At 44.2% G+C, this 16,787-nt stretch overlaps 1 protein-coding gene and 1 long non-coding RNA gene across 4 annotated transcripts in view; one reads left to right on the top strand and one right to left on the bottom strand.

Annotated features, from left to right (window-relative positions):
- Positions 1 to 16,787, top strand: part of LOC140843436 (uncharacterized) — a 92,036-nt gene that overhangs the window by 50,824 nt on the left and 24,425 nt on the right. The window contains exon 2 of the long non-coding RNA XR_012121208.1: positions 10,725 to 10,898. This is a non-coding gene — a long non-coding RNA (uncharacterized lncRNA). The remainder of the gene's footprint in view (positions 1 to 10,724; positions 10,899 to 16,787) is intronic.
- Positions 1 to 16,787, bottom strand: part of SLC14A2 (solute carrier family 14 member 2) — a 49,511-nt gene that overhangs the window by 11,507 nt on the left and 21,217 nt on the right. Inside the window, exons 10-12 of one of the 3 annotated variants that reach the window (XM_037016974.2) lie at positions 2,397 to 2,519; positions 1,047 to 1,129; positions 209 to 368 (exon numbers count right to left, since the gene is read on the bottom strand). In XM_037016974.2, the coding sequence (XP_036872869.2) occupies positions 209 to 368; positions 1,047 to 1,129; positions 2,397 to 2,519 (366 nt within the window). Of the gene's footprint in view, positions 1 to 208; positions 369 to 1,046; positions 1,130 to 2,396; positions 2,520 to 9,388; positions 10,180 to 16,787 lie in introns of those variants that run through there. The other 2 variants (XM_037016983.2, XM_017676918.3) reach the window with 2 other exon arrangements.

Below are 16,787 nucleotides of genomic sequence, written 5' to 3'. Positions count from 1 at the left end.
GGTTCGGAAATGAGAGCTCGCACACTTACACGTATTACATCCCAAGAGACTGTATGTCTGTTGTAAAGCCAAATTCTTACCTTCTCTGAAATACCATAGAAACAGAACTCAATCTAGTCTCCAGAGAACTCAGGCGATGTGTTTTCTGGGGGACGACTGGAGGTGACTTTTCAGGGGCTGGGCCAGGGCTGTTCTCACAGAACTGTACCTTTGAGGCCCTCTCCGCACTCCTTCATCTCTCCTGTGATGTAACCGAGGGCTTTGCTGACTCTCTTCTCACTGGCAGCCATGGAGCTCCGAATCCAGGATGTCTTGGGAACGTTCGTTTCCACCTTTATCTCAGAGCTCTCCTCCATGGTGTTCAGATCCTGTCCAGGCACAAGACAGGGGTAAGAAGCTCCCATATCCAGTGCTTCTCACTGAGAAATGACATTTGTGCCCCCAGGGACAAAGCTAAGATTTGCATTTGGTGTTTAGTGAAACTGCTATTTAACCTCTCCATGTTTCTGTAGGCTAGACTATCTTTTGTTTGACATATTACCCCATTTAATAGGCACAACAACATTGAAATACAACAAAACATATTTGTCCTCAATCTATGGATAAGGGCTCAGGCATGGATGGAGAGGTTCTCATTGATAAGGTCAAACAGTAGAACGGATATTTAACTACAGAGCTTTAGATTCTTTCTTTTTAACTGTTACTCCACCATACCACACTCTTTGCAGAAGAAATTATTTACTCCCACAGCATGTCTAGTCTTTAAAATTGAACTGTTAATAAAATTAAACATGTAAAGATTGTTCTTGAAGATTGGCGTCAGTTTTTTTCTGGTTTGAATTTAAAGGAAGATGAATAAAAAATAATTCAAATAAAAGAAATACGAAACTTTATAAACTATGAAAAATGGACAGTTTTATCTCAGATAATGATGTTTCTGGAAATACTAATTCAAGAAGTTTGCCTAAATGGGAGGACATCTTTTCTGGACCTCTGCTTCCTAATATGCCGCCTGCTCCCCCTTACGTGGGCCCCTAGCGCCTCACCAGCAGCTCCACAGTGGGCTTCCTGTATTGACAGGGAGCAGCGTCTTTGATTTGTCTCTCCTGGTGCTCGCCTTTTCCAAACACTGAAGGTGGAAGGAAAGAACATAGTAAGTTGGGGCACGAACTGATTTTAGCAGCAACTGCTGGTTGTAGTAATAAGACAAGTGATACCCACATCGTTACTTGAAACAGATTCTGGCATGTCCTTGTAATACTAGAAAACTCTCTTGTAAAGTGGCTCTAAACATATTTTTCATTATTGCCAGATAATTTTTAAAGATGACCTATTTCAGCAGTTTAAGCAACGTAAAGGCCCTTGAAAGATTCCATCTTGATGCTCTGGTTCCCTCCTGTGGTCAATTCTGAGGATGGCAGGCTGAGCTCTGAAATTTGAACTTTCAGACTGAACTGGCTTTTCCTAGTTTGCATTCATGAGATTTCGGGATACCTAAGCACTGCAAGGGATGCAAAAATGGCACTGTGCCCCCACTTTTGAAGGAGCAGAGTCTACAAATACCACTGTGGTTGGGAGATTACCCTATGCAGGGGAAAAAAATTAATTCTGGAAGCAAATTAACTTTGGAAGTGTAGGAAGCAAAGAAGATTCTCGGGACTTAGAATTAAGTGTGTGCGATATCCCAAGGACCCTCTGCTTCTGTCTGATGCTCCCGTCTGTCTGCCAGCTTTTCATTAGTTTCCACTGATGCATGTCCCAGACTCCTTTGCATGGGGCTTTCTCTCTTCTGCCCGACCTCAGCCTCCAACCACTATGATGTTTGGAGGCAGGCTGTTAACCTTTCCAGGCAAGCCGGGCTTTCTTCCTCATCAGGCCTGGAGCCCCTATCAAATACAAACTCCTGGGCTAGAGGGGCCCTTGAGGTGCTTCGAATCCCTCTGCACCTTGTATGATGTTTTCCCAAACCACCTCAGCCTGTCTCTCTGGCATGGACCAGTGAAGCTCAGATGAACTGGAGCAAGAAAGTCACTACTGCCTCTTCCCGGAGGCATGTGATGTTGTAAAAAGGACACTAATTCAGCAATCAGTCGTATCCTTCTGCTATGCCTCTCACCAGCTGTGTGACTCTGTGCAAGTCGGGTGCCCTCTCTGGAGTTTGGGGGGCAGAACTAGATTGCCTTTCCACCCTGGCTGTTCATGAGGCTGCTCCAACCTTGCATCTGATTGGGGACATCCCCCATCCCGCCACTGTGTCTGTGGTCAGAGGTCACATGTGATAAGAATCAGCCTGACCCACATGGCCCTCCCCACCACTGTGTGAGGAGGGACTGCCACTGTCCCCTTTGGAGATGAGTAAACCAAGGACTGCAGAGTGAGGGGGAGGAAGCACACACCTTTGCTCCTCCTGCGAATGGATGACCACTCGATGTGGAACACACTCCTGGACTTGGGGAGCACAGCCCCCGAGCCCTCATTGGCCTTGGGGCTCGGCAAAGCTGGCTGCTCCCCACTGCCGCCTAGCCAGGGGCAAAATGAGAAGGTCAGTGTCCCACCCTCGTCTGCACCCCCTGAGCGCAGGCAGAGCGCACAGGAAAAATCACACACAGAAGCTGGAAAGGAAAGAGAAGTGGGCTCTAAAGCTGGAATAGTGATTGCATTGGTCTGTGCATAAAACAGCCAGCTGCTCCACTCCTACTGTTAGAACTTCCCCCTTTCCCCGGAGAAACGATCTTGCAGACACATACAGAGGTGAATGAACCAATTTGCCTTATTTTCCCAGCAAGGAACTACTCCAAGACCTACTTAACCGGGCCTTGGGCTGGCAGAGAGCAGACCTAGCTGACTACCATGATCATTCTTCTGTCGGCACCTTGGCCTCCATGTGCGACAGGGAGTATGTATTTGTGTGTGTGTGTGTGTGTGTGTGTGTGTGTGTGTGTGTGTGTGTGTGTGTCCTTGAGGCTGGTTGCACATTAGAATTGCCTGGGTGCTGCAAAAAATTCCTGAAACCCTACCCCAGACCTGTTAAAAAAAATTAAACTTTTTAACGGCCCGCTATTTAAAAGATGGCTCCAATGTGCAGCTTGGGCTGAGAACCACTAATCTGGGTTCTTGCTATTCAAAGTGTGGTCCCCAAACCAGCAGTCAGCCTTATCTGGGAGCTTGTTAGAAATGCAGAATCTCAGGATCTACCCAGACTGACAGAATGAGAATCTATATTTCAGCAGGATTCCCCATGATTTCTGTGTACATTAAAGTTTGACACCACCAATTTATGGGGCAGTAAGTGCCCTGAGGCTGTACCATCTGACATGGCAGGACCTTCTCCCATGGCCCCAGGCCCCAGGGCACATCTGCCAGGCTGGAAGAGCCCCTCTGCTAGGCTAGTGCTTCTTATTCCTCACATGCCAAGTGTTGGCTACCCCACCCTGGGCAGAGCAATGTTTTTACTTTAGTGTCATAGACTCAGAACTGCCTGGAACTTTAAGATCACAGTCTACCTTCCATGACCAGAGACATCAGCTTACTCAAGTCACACAGTTCATTAATCACGCACAGCCAGAAGCTGCACCCAGGTCTCCTGACTCCTGATTTGCTGCTCTGTAGATGGCTGCAAAAGGTCTCTCACTTCTCACGCTCTGGCCTTTCCAGTGGCACCCAGATTCTGCTACCTGGTTACAGCCCAGGCAAGTTGAGCAGGGCCCATATTATTATGTGTTCTAAGTTGAAGTCTCAGTCGCAAAAACAAGGCCCCAAAGCATCTTTCTTTCCCTTGAAAACAGATTTTCAATATGTTCTTTTTTTTTTGTCCTTATTTGGGGTGAATGGGAGAGGTGGCACCAAATACGGCCTGACAGTGTTGGTTCTGGGACTCACATGGGTCGTACTGGAGTGCTGGGCTACGGACCACCCAGGAAAGTCACTGCCCCTCCAGCTGTGTGGGCTAAGAGTTGAGAATGAAAGGTGGGGAGAGATGCCACAAAGAAGATTGGAGACAGAGCAGTGAATTTCCTGAGGCTGTGAAAATACTTTGAGCTAAGGTGATAGCAATTTACCACTACCTTTGGGACAGATTCTCAGGACTTTCAAATGGATAAAGGCAGTTTCAAGAATATCATGAGCACATCTATCAAATGTTCTAGGAATAAATGTTCCATTGTTGTGGTGGGGAAAATGGAAATAACAATAACACTGCCAGGAACCAGCATCCCTCATTTCTGCATGGCATTTTCCAAGTCAGGTAATTGCATCAGCAGTTTCCCCCACTGCAGGCAAGGCTCTCAGAAAGAAATATTCACACCCCGCAGGCAGACCTTGCAAGTCCACTCTATAGATGATAGATAGTTCAGAGGGATATCTGCCATTTCTTTTTCATATTGTGATGACGAAGAGATAATGCTTGCAAAATGCTTTGGAAAATAATTCTGCACTTCTCACATATAGGGCACCTCGTCAGCAAGGCCACGTCCCTCAGAGGGCATGTGCCCCTCTGCCCCAGGCAGGATGGCCCCTTACTCCAGGGCATGCCTGGCAATGTACACCTATCTGCACCAATTTTTATCTTGCCGAGTGTCAAGTATGTGGTCCTGTCTGTCACCTTCACAGGATGGTGGGGTCCTTGACAGCCTGGGTGTACCAGGATATATTGGCACCCGCAGCACCTAATGGGGGCCTTGTATACCATAGCCACCAGAAGTATTTGTTGAATAAAGTAATGAGGGATAGTTAGACTACACGTTTTAATTTCTGAATGGCAAGAACAACTATTGGCTATTTCTGAGGGTGAACTCTTTTTAAAAATAATGTGTCTCATTGTAAATGTTAAATGCTTGATAAGTATTGAAGTGAAGGTAAAAGTCTTTCATAGGTTGATGAAGGGAATAGCTCAGTTATGTAGGGTTTTGGAGGCTGCAGGGTAAAAGCTGATTATTTTCAGCGGTACTTGTATGAAAGAAGGGAAGCCTATAGGTGGTGATAGCATGAAGGGCCAACCAACCAGAAACCCAGGGATCCTGCAGGAGTGGCTGGAAGAACTCAGGTAACGAGAGAGAAGGAAACAGGCCATGGAAGTGGGGGTCTTGGTTGATGTGATTTCTTTTGGTAACCAAGATATTAGGTCTGTTCTGTGCAGCCATGCCCCCCCCTAAGCTGCTTGGAGGTAGGGCTGGGTGTTTTATGGTCGAAAGTGATTTTGTTCACAATAACTCACTTACTTCGGTTTTTTTCAACATTTTCTTCCCCTTAACATCATGGTACACATAGAAAATAATATGTGTGGTATGGTGCAGTAAACAGAGAATATTGTTTATGGCCAGAGGGCTGGCCATATGAGTCCTCACCTGGCTACTTAGCCCGGCTCTGTGCTCTGGCTCACAGGTTAGAAAGCTCTGTCCTTGATATCTGGGTAAACCTTAGCAGCTGAGTAACTCCTTGGCATGCCCACCTGATGTAGGAGCGGCTGGTGTCTCCTCCAACAAGCCTTTTTAAGTGTCCCGTAGCCCCATACTGGGGGCCGTCCAGAGCCATTGCCACTGTTCTGTGTTTCAACAGGCAGGAGTCCAGGGATGTTTCCTCCCGTTGACTTAGACAGGAAAGAACAGTTCTGAGCTACAGTCATTTGTTCAGGAACACTCTTTCTGGAGAGCAGTGTCTCATAGCACCATGCTCTACTGACTTCTAATGTACAGAAAATGCCAGCGGCTCAAATATCAGGGGTAGAAAAGATTTTGTAGATGAACCCACCTGTCAAATACAGTTTTGAAACCGACTGCCATTTCTTTTAGAGGAACTGAACAAACACAAACCATGCATGACATCTTTCAGAAGAGGAAAAATGATCTAGTTTATCTTCCTGAAAGTCAACCTTTACTCAAACAGGTCCACACCTATATACTTTCTACAAGTTGTCTTTCACAGGTTTCACTGCATCCTGCAGGTGGATTGGTGCTGTCCATGTATCACTTGCAATGCCCGACATACGGAGCACCTGGAACCTACCATCGAGATCCATTTGTCCTCCCTCCCCAGCTCCTTGGGCCTCATATTCCTCCAACCTATCATTTGCAGACACACGCACATTGCACAAGGCAATTTCCTAGCTACCATGCCAGAATGACTTTTTTGAAGTGACACATTGTATATAATTTCATTTTTTTCTATATCCAGTTGTACAGGATAACACTTTAGCTACAATTTGGGCATATGTTTCCCCAGGTGGAAGCTAAACTTTGCACTGTGTTTTGTAATTTATTTCCAGGGCTACTGTGTGTGTGTGTGTGTGTGTGTGTGAGAGAGAGAGAGAGAGAGAGAGAGAGAGAGAGGGAGGGAGAGAGAGAGAGAGAGAGAGAGAGAAAGAGAGAGATGATATGGATGACTGTGGGTGGTAAATGGGGTGGTATCTTTTTCTGTGAAGTTGTGTTTAGTTGACATTTTCAAACATCATTCTGTAAACTATTAGAGACATTGAATATTAGAATTGGAAAAGGCTCTTCTCATTTTTACAGATGGGGAAACTAAGGCGTAGAGTAATGGAGTGACTTACTGGCTGCCACACAGCTGTCGACAGAGCCAGGTGTACATGGTCTATTCTAGGTCTACTCTGTCTCTTGCCTTCTAGTCTAAGATTTATTTCCCTAAACCTTATTTCCCACTGTAGAGTTATGTTTAGTCTATCAATTCAACTCTGCTTTTGACTGTAATGGCCTAATTAGGTATTCCAGAATCCATTTCTCTTTAAACAGTGGCTCTTTTTCCTTTGGGAGATTAAAAAAAGAGTCCAAAATCTACCTGAGCCTTCCTAATATACCTGGACTGGGAGGTGAGGCATGAGAAAGATGGATAAAGATGGAGGCCAGGTCCATGGGAACACTTGGAGATAAATTATTTGGAGACTGAACTTTTTCATTAGCCAATTTTTAAAAATTTTAAGAAGGTGGGATGTGAGTCACTGTAATCCTGAGATAAGAGAGACCTCTTAACTCTTTCTCTTCTTCCCCACATAGTTTACCAGCTGGCCAATAGACTTGCCTAGAGATTGTTCTGTTTTGTTTTTGATGTCTTTGCCTCACTCAAGGAGCAGACATTAATAAGCGTGAATGCGATGGTACCTCATTTAAGTTCATGCTTTAACCTCATTTATGAGGGCAAAGGTCAGAGGGCCCCATCTATAACTGGGGTAACACCCGACTGAACATATTCCTCCAGAACGGCTGGCACCCTCCTTCCCCTGTTCTCACCCCAGGCTATAGCCTCAGAATTGCGTGTCTATACTGTCGAGATCCCTGATTTTGACCTCTCCGCTTTCAATCTATTCTGTGCTTCAACTGCAAGTCCAAACCATATGTCATTCTCTTATTCAACAATCTACATGATGCCTTATTGCCAAAGCGTACTGCTCAAACCCCTCTGCCCAGCTTTCCAGAAGTTCCACAATATGGCTAACTTCATCATCCATATTGTCCTGTCCCTTCCCAACATACACCCTTCCTGGCCCACTCTGGTCTCATCACTGGCCCTCTGTGCTTCCTTCCTATTTTGCCTAATTACTACCTAGCCTTTGGGTGCATTCACTTCTTCCATGAAGCCTTCCTTGGCTTACCTGGATCATTCCACTCCCACTGCATTTGCAGAAGGCACTCTAGAGCACACCTTTTGAAGTTAGGGCCATGGTGGTTTTATACTGATAGTCATGATGTATGTGAACAGTACTCAATAAATGCTTTTCTATCCAATGAAACTACTTGGAATTATCAATCCCTGCTAACCAAGTGACATTTGAGTCTAGGCATTGGCAGAAGGAAACTGAGGCCCAGAGATAAGTGGTTTATCTGAGGCCACACAGCTAGTCAGTTATGGATCCTGGGCTTGACTTCCTGGTTTTAATTCTTAACTCCTGCAATGTAGGTGTTTTACAGACAGTTGGAGCTTTCCCAAATGATATCAATGGGCTTGTGACTTTTTCATATAAAAAATTATGAATTATTTCATATCCCAAAAGGAGTAATAAAAATTACTAAAAAACTCTCATAAACCAAACCCCCAAACCAACAAAACCTCACCTGTGTATAATTACATTTATGACACTCAATGAGAGTCTAAGGAAAATTACAGGTCACTGTACACCAGCTTCTTCTCTTGTGGCAACATTTCCATACTTCATTTTCCCTGCTACCCTCTTCCCATTTACTTATGGCAAATATAGCTCATTGATCATAGCACTCTTGCCCAATGAGCTTTAATGCAGCCCAGAATCCTTCTTAACACAATGTTCCAGACAACCGATACCAACTACTCAGAGTTGACACTTGAGAGTGAATTAATTTTTTCCCCTTTAATGTTAAAGGAAGGTGTGTTTGCTACACAGGTTTGAGAGAAGGTGTATATCAAGGCCAGAGTGTTAATAGCAGGCAGAGGCCTGGCCACAAGCACTTAGAAGCCTCACAGAAGAGCTTTCCTTCAGAAATTCACTAAGGCTCATACCCTTTGGTGCCAGCTTTGGAGGAGATCACATACCTTACAAGGCTGTCCATGCTCTGATCAGATAACTTCAATATCTTGGAATTGCTATTCCTTATGGCACAGCTATCTGCCTTCCAGAAACACTTCCAGAAATCCACTCTTGATAGCTACACAGAACATGTCCACCGTAATCTAAGACGATTATGTGACAGAGGGGCACCAAGGAGACAGGTTGTCAAACTGGAATGTTAAGATGTTTGTGGATATGGAGATGGTCTAGTTCTATTGGCACGTCTGCAGAAGGGATACAAGACCTGAAAAGAGAGTCCAAGATGCCTCAACCAGGTGCCTCCAGCCTGGAAGCAGCGGGTAATGACTCCAGGGAAGAGGGTTTTCAAATCCACCTCATTAACATCCCGTGGTTCAACTCAACTGAATGGTGCTGCCTTGGGAACCACACTGTGGTTCAGAGTATGATGTTGGAGCTGTGGGTTATGGAGTTTTGGAAAGGATGACAAATAATATGGAGGCTCATCCAGTGGGCAAGTAGGGTGGTAAGGGGATTGAGAGCTGATGGGTTAATCTGGTTCCATCAGCAGGTGGGCAAGAAGAGCTCAGGGCTGCGAGTTAGGACACTGGACTTCTGTCGAGGCTCTTTTATTACTTGGACAGTTCCCTGAGCCAGCCAAGGTTTCCTCATCTACACACTAAGGGGTTTCGACTGTAACTTTTTAAGAGTTCTTCCAGCTTGAAGCTTCCAGAATCTTAACTCTTTTTGGAATTTTTAGTGGCGTCCCCACCCCAGGAGCAGCTTGCCCAGATAAGCTGCACCTTGTTTTCTTCTCTTCCTTTGGACAAGCAGATGGTCTTGTTGGGTCCTGTTGGGTAGGGGATCTACAGTTCACTTATCTTCCCCAGGGCCTCTTACCTGGGCTCCTTGTGATTTCCTGCACAGGGCGGAGGAATCTAGACCATCAGGATTTGGGAAGAAGCTTCTTTCTGGCCAGGCAGAGTTTCTGGTCCTCAACTCCAGGTGCTGGACGCCTCCCTAAAGCAGCACACCTTCACTTCCCGGAACCCTCCGGCCCCCTCTTGCTGACTGTACGCTCACGTTGCATTCCCTAACCCTGTGCCTGGCGCATGCCTTCCAGTCGAGGAAAGGTACCATGGGAGAGGAGGGAGGGGAAAGACGAATGCTCCTCCTGCAGCTTGCAGGCTCTCCCTGGACTTCCTGATGAAAGATCACTCACTAAACTGCCTGAGGAAAATGTGCTCTGGCTACCATGGTCCCCCTACCTGGTTTAATCAGGGAGGTTTCCTTGAAAGGGGCAGAACGGGGTACTGTCTAGTAATGGCTTCCCTCTCCTGCCTCAGATATTGTCTCCCAGTTACCCAACTCAGAATGCTCCCTCCAGGATTTGCCTTTAGAGCAATTATCTAAGCGTTGTGTCCTCAGGGGACCAATTTGCCTTCCAACTCAATAAACACCTCTAATTCCCAGAGCAGACAGGGACAGACTGGGGAACACTACCGCCATCAGCGTCTCGACAGAAACTTCTGCACATCCCAAGACTAGATGCTGTCTTTCTGGTTCTGCGGCAACTGTCAGACCTTTCTTCCTTCTCACTTTTGCTGACTGAGGTCCTGGCAACTCACCACGGAACCCTCTCAGAGCAAGGGCCTGACCTAACCCCTGCCTCCAGAAAGGACTCTGAGGCCCATATATTAGGGAAGGCAGCCCTCCCAAGTCCCATGGGGCTGTGGGGTCGGGTGGGCTGGAGTCTGGGGAAGGGGGGCCCAATCCAAACATGTTGTGCTTGGCTTTGTGGTATGGTGGGTCAAGCATCCCCTGCTCTCTCAACCCCCCACCCCCCCCAGACTTGTGTTCTCTCTTTCTACTCCCTCCACAAATGCTCGGTGACAGGGTGTGAGGTGGCCTGCCCAGGTTCAGCAACAAACTTCACACGGAGGAAATTAGCTACACCTGAGCAGACAAACAGCCCACTGACGTCAAAGGCCCCCTTCCCACCTCGCCAGGTGTTTGGGAGCTGCCGTCGAGGGGTCCTGGTCACGGAGGGCCTTCTGAAAAAAGAAAGCAAACAAAGTGGGGGAGGAATGGGTGGGCCCCACATTCCAGGGAGAGGTGTGGGGCTGCCTGGAGATCCGGTCCCTGTGCTGGGCCTGCTCCTGGGGTTGCCAGTTCCGGGCCCGAGGCTGTCTGCTGACCCTGCCCCTTGCCCTCCTGCTCTCGTTTCTCCTCACAGCTCCTGAACGTCTTGTGGTGCACTCACTCCACCCTAGAAGTAACAGGGCGGATGCCACCTGACCACAACATGTAACCAATTTGAAAAGACAGGAAGTGATTACCCCTGTGGAGCCCTCTGGGAAGTTCATGTGTGTTTCATAAGCTGTATGGAGCCGTGGTGCTTAGAAGTGTGGTGAGTAACTGTCACACACAATAGACTTGGGGGAGGGCAGTCAAGGGCCATCCTGGAAGGTGGAAGACCGAAATGGATCTTGGTCCCCACAGGTTCTACCAAAGGCTGCAGTTCAGATACCAACAGCTCCCCAAGAGGTCTGTCTAGCCTACAGATTATCTCCCTGAAGGCTTGGTCAGTAATAATTCACTTCAGAATTGTTTTCTTCACACTGCTCATGGCTCCCTTCAATTCTACGTTTCCAACCTTGCAGAGAGAGCAGGACTGCTCTGACAGCTAGGAGCTGAGCTTGGGGAGGTCAGATTCCTCCAGGGGAAAACACCAGAGTTAATGTGGGATCAATGCAAGCCGAGCTAGAAATTCTCCCAGGAGCCACTTCCTTTATTTCACGCCATTTCAGAAGCCTGTGCAGCTGTAGGAAAGGGCTGGTTATCAATTTATAGAGGGTAAGAAGGTCTAGCGGGCTCCCTGCCTCCCTCCTTGGGGCCTTGGAATCCTAGTGCCACTAGGGACATAAGTGCTCTCTACAGATTCTTCTATCTTCTGTGAATGTCAAGAGGCAGGAAAAGCCAGGCAAGTAAAAAAATCTCACATAAAAAGTGAATGCCTTTCAAGTTTCCAAATGAGACTGTGGTTTATTGAGTAGAAGTCATACCCACACTGAAACTGCCAGCCCTTGAACTAGTTTTAGATGATAGCTATCCCCAGGCTGTCACAACCTTTATGACCCAAGGTAACACAGCTCAGACTCATACAGTAAGCACAAATAAACTGGGCACATGAAGTTGATGTAACCATACATATGGGCCAGGAAGATCAGGTTTCCCAATGGGGAAGCCTTGAAGGACTGACCTGAAGAATTCCCTGACAAGGAAGATGTTCAGGGGCAAGGCACAGTTGAGTGACACTGGCCCCTTAGGTTGCACCCACAGAAGCAAACATGGAGCTTTTTGGTAAACTGATCAAATGGCTAAGTGGTCAAGAGGTAGGAAAAGCTGTAAAGGCAGTGATGGATGTTTTTGGCACATTTGATCTCCATGTTCTTATCTTTTTGCCACCTTAGGGATGCCTCGTCCTCATTCCTCTGTAAGAACTCAGGGCCATAGAATCACAGAAACTGGGAGTTGAAACAGAGAGGCTACAGTGGTCATCTGGTTAACTCCATCCAAAGCAAGAACCCCCGACAGGCACCCAGCCACTGCTCCTGTTCTGCCAGAGCAGGGAACTCAGGGTCTCACAAGACAGCTATTTCTCATACAACTTCCATTGTTAAAAAGCATCCTTCTCTACTGATTAAAAGTCCGCCTGCTCATCACTCCTACTCAGTGGTCCTTGTTCTATGCTCTGAAGTAATGTTGGGTAAGTAGACTCCTTCGTCTACATGCGTCATCTCATGCTGCAACAGCCACGGCCCTGACCATTTCTTCTCTTCTCCAAGCCAAATACAACAGCTTCATCATCATACCTGATGAAACAAGGGGGCTCCATACCTCATTCACGCAGCGTGGCCTCATCTTAGCATGCCTTCTCTTGCCAAAGACATCCTTAAAATATGCTACCCATTTTTTTTTGTACTCTCCCCTCCTTTTCCTTGTAGCCTATTCTCAGAAATGACTTATTCAACATAAGATGCAAATGATTGATCATGCTTACTAAGTTACCTTCCCAGGACTGTTTACATTTTAACAGGTTCCCAACTTTACACTAAAGGGATGGCTGGGAATGTTTGAGCAGCAGGTGATAGCAAGGAAGAGGACAAGAAGAGAGGAGGTGCAGAAATTTTTCTGGGTCCCTGATAACCATCCTTGATACTTTACCTGAACAGCAGACCAAAACAACCAGATAATTCATTCAAAATAATGAAACATGTGCTGTGAACTTAATGTGGCTTAGGCAATCTGTGATGCCATCCTCATCTTCACCTCTGGTGAGACTACTCATCTGGCCAGGAAAATTCCCATAAAATGAATTCCTTGAAGGCAAGAACTGGTCTGACTCTTTCCTGGTTTGTTGTTGAGCAGGAGCCTGAGTAACATATTAATAGTTCCTCATACATGTCTTCTGAATGAATGAGTGAATGAGGTCAGGACACAAGGCAGAGTTTTAGGGGCTAGCTCATGAAAATTGGCAAGCGGCCCTGGGCAACCAACACAGAGGCCTATCAGTCACAGAATAAGGGGAAAGGGCAGAAGTCTGGGGCCATGGGTTACCAGAAGCTGTGTCTGATTTCTGGAGCAAGAGGAGATAGACCATAACAGAAACTAATACGAAAAGTCAATTTTAGTCCCCAGTCCAAAGATTTTCTGAAAGGAAAAACATGATTTTTGAACTAAAAAATTCAACTTATCTGTTGAACTGAAGGAAAGGAAGGTTACTGTTAGGATCTGAATCAGTGGCCTGGAAGATCAAATCAAAGGAAAAATCTTAGAGCAGAGAAAAAATACAAATGGTAAAAATTATGGAGGAGATAAGCAACTTGGAGCAGAGATCCAGGGAGACTTAACATGTGGATAATAGGCATCCCAGAGATAGAAAAAAGAAGATATGGAGGGCAAGCAATAATCAAACACCTGCTAGAAGAGAAGTTGTTGAGCTGAGGAAAGACTTAAGTATGTAGATTGATGAGAAAAGACACACACTTGAGCTTAGCATCATAAAATTCCCAAACTCCAAATACAAGGAGAAAAATCTTAATATTCTAGAAGGGAAGAATAAGTTATTTACAAAGGAAAAATAATAAGATTGACATCATATTTCTCATTTGTTCACACCTGGAGGCCAGAAACGAAGGGACAACATCGACAGACAGCTGGGAGGAAAGGATGCATCCCAGGGACACAACCACAGCCAAAATGTCAATCACTGGCCAGGGGAAGGGAATTCTGTAGATATACGGAGTCAGAGAGCATGTCACCCACATTCTCTCATATATTATTTAAACAAGATACTTATGAGGGATTCTAAACAAGTAATAAATGGATCAGAACAAAGATTATGAAACAGGAGAAGGTGAAGAATAAAGGAAACAGTGATATGAGGTAACATGTCCAATAAATAGTTAACTCCAAACGGATAAGGATTGAATGTGTGACAGAGGGGCTAAGTAAGGATGCTTGTAAAAATAAGAGGCATATTGCAAGGGAAAAAGAATTGACAATGATAAATGATCTTAGCAAGATCTAGGGGTGGGAGATACTGGAAAGTAAGTGTGTATTAAGGATGGGGACACTGGGGAGGAAAACAGTGAAAGTCATATGAAGGCCTTAGTTTCTCAGGGTGGAGAAGGAGCACTGGAGAAATGGGGTATTTTGGTAGAGTAAATTATTTGGCATCCTGTTTTTAAATAATAATAGAGAAATATATTTTCAGCCACGATTGCTGGGAAAAGGGCAGCAACCACTAGGAGAAAGGAAAAGAATAGGAGACTGTCCAAATAAATAAAAGGAAGAAAGAAAAAATAGTACCGTAACTAAACTTGAAAAATGAGGGAAGTTGAAAAGCAAAAGCAGTAATGAAAAATAAATAGTAAAAAAGTAAGATGGAAGAAATACAACAAGGATATTGATTGTTACATTAAATATGAAGAGGTTGAATTATTCTATTTAAATTACAGAAATGCTAAAATTTGGTTAATATAAAACATTAAAAAATAGTTATAAAATAATAGGGTTAAAAGAGAATGATAAAGATTAAAATAAAGGGACAAGAAAATACCAGAAAGAAAGTAGGTGTGACAACATTAATGTCAGATAAGTTGGTATGAGGGTAAAAGCACTAAAGAGGATAAGAATGTGTAGTTTGTAATAGTAAAACTATAAAATCTATGAAGAATCAATGACAGTCATAGTCAATTGTCACCAAATAATGTACCTGTTAAATGTGTGAAACAAATGTTTTAGAAATGCAAAGTGAGTTTAAAGAACCACACAATTATATTTAAATTTTAATAAATGCTTTTCAGAATTAAGATCCCATAAACAAAAAATAAATAAGCACATAGAATTGAATGATGTAATTAATAAATCAATTTAATATGAATTTCCTTCAAATCAAAAATTTACACTTCACAAGTCCAAAATCAATTAAGTACTTAGCTACAAAGAAGAATTCAAAAAATTTAAAAGAGAGTTTTTACAGATAGGCATACTCTCTGTTCATAACACAACAAAACTAGATAAAGAAATTTGAAAAATATCAAAAGATCCTAAACGCTGGAAATTAAGAAACGTATTTTAAAAAAAATCCTTGAATCAAAGAGAAATCAAAACTAAAATTACAAACTATTTAAAAACTGATGAAAGTATAATACTTTATTCCAAAACCTATAGTACATAGCTAAAGCTGTACTCAGGGGAAAATTTGTAGGCTTAAGAATACTTTTGTCATTAAGGAGAAAGATCTAAAATGAAAGAACTTTATATCAATTTAAAAGCCCTAGGGAAAAAGGAACGTTGAAATAAGCATTAGGAAAAGAGGAACATTGAGGTAAACCATGAGAAAACAGGGAAAATGAATCAATGAAATAGAAAACCAAACAAAACAAGTAGAAAGGACAAATAAATCCCAAACTGAGTCTTTGAAGAAGTCAATAAAATGCATGGACCCCTCACAAACCCGATTAATGAAAAGAGGGGGCAAAATTACATAAGATTAGAAATGAGAATGGAGACAAAGCCACAGATCTAGGAAAGAGTGAAATTTTTGTATGAGAACATTATGAGTAACAGTATGGCAACAAAAATTTAAAAAACTAAAGAAAATGGATTATTTCCTAGCAAACAAACTCTCAAGTGTGACCAAGAAAAAGAAAACTTGACTATACCAATTGTTATAGAACAGATTGGAAGGATGCTTTGAGACTGATCATTTCGAAATACAGCAGGACAACACTGCTTCACAGCTGACAGTAGAACTCATCCATGTAGTAGGAGAGAAGATGAACACAGGAGATGAGATGTGGGTAAGGGACAGTGGCGAAGGGGAGTGGACTGTGATAGGGAGAGAAAGTTTAATACAGCACCTCTTCTAAAGCTGCCTTCTCCCTAACATACATTCTTACTCTCTGTAATGACTGCTGCTTATGTTCAGGGGTAACTATTAATGTCCAATTATCATTTGTACAGCCAAGAGCCAAGATATGGGCAATAGCAGAAAAACTGCCAGGACTTGGGTCCCAAAGTCCTCTCCTTCTCTCCTGGTGGTCTGCTCCTTGCAACCTCATGTTAGTGGCAAGAATCTTTAAGGTTAGGGCTGCTGCCTCTGAACATCAGGGGGTCAGTGAGAAGGGGAAGCTCTAGTGAAGGCAGAATGAATTTACTCTGGGGGGCTCTCTAGTCCGTGTAAGACTAGCTGGGCTACTTCAGAGGACATCTGGGCACCTGTCCATGGCCTGTGGGCAGGGTGACTGCAATGGGCCAACTTTTACTTCTGCACCAACCTTATCTATACCCATGAGAGAGACACAGCATCTTCCCACCAACCTGGCTTAATGAGATTTGTTCTGCTCCATTTGGGACATACTATAGATTTTCTGCCACTTAGTCCAAAAAGATGTTTTTAAAGACATTTCATCACTCCTGTATGAGTGGCAAGCTAATTCAGTGATTAACAATACTGCACCCAGGCAGTTCTTTCACATTTCTAATGAGTAGATAATTTATCTTCCTATTTCTACACAAATATCTGGCCATCTTGACCACAGTGAATTAGAATTTCTGGAGCCCTGTGTTTTTTCCAGACTTGCTGAACATACTTTTTCCTTTTTCTGAATAATGTTGCTTTTATCCATTTTTCTTCAAATGTGGTTAGCGGCTTGTGATACAGTTAACATTAAATTTCTAAAAGGGATTAAAGTGGGAACTTAGAGAAAAACCCCCAGATACCTGTGCC

This window comes from Manis javanica, chromosome 9 (assembly GCF_040802235.1).
Source record: "Manis javanica isolate MJ-LG chromosome 9, MJ_LKY, whole genome shotgun sequence".
In the NCBI taxonomy this organism is placed as follows: domain Eukaryota; kingdom Metazoa; phylum Chordata; class Mammalia; order Pholidota; family Manidae; genus Manis; species Manis javanica.
This window is presented reverse-complemented; position numbering and strand designations above follow the sequence as displayed.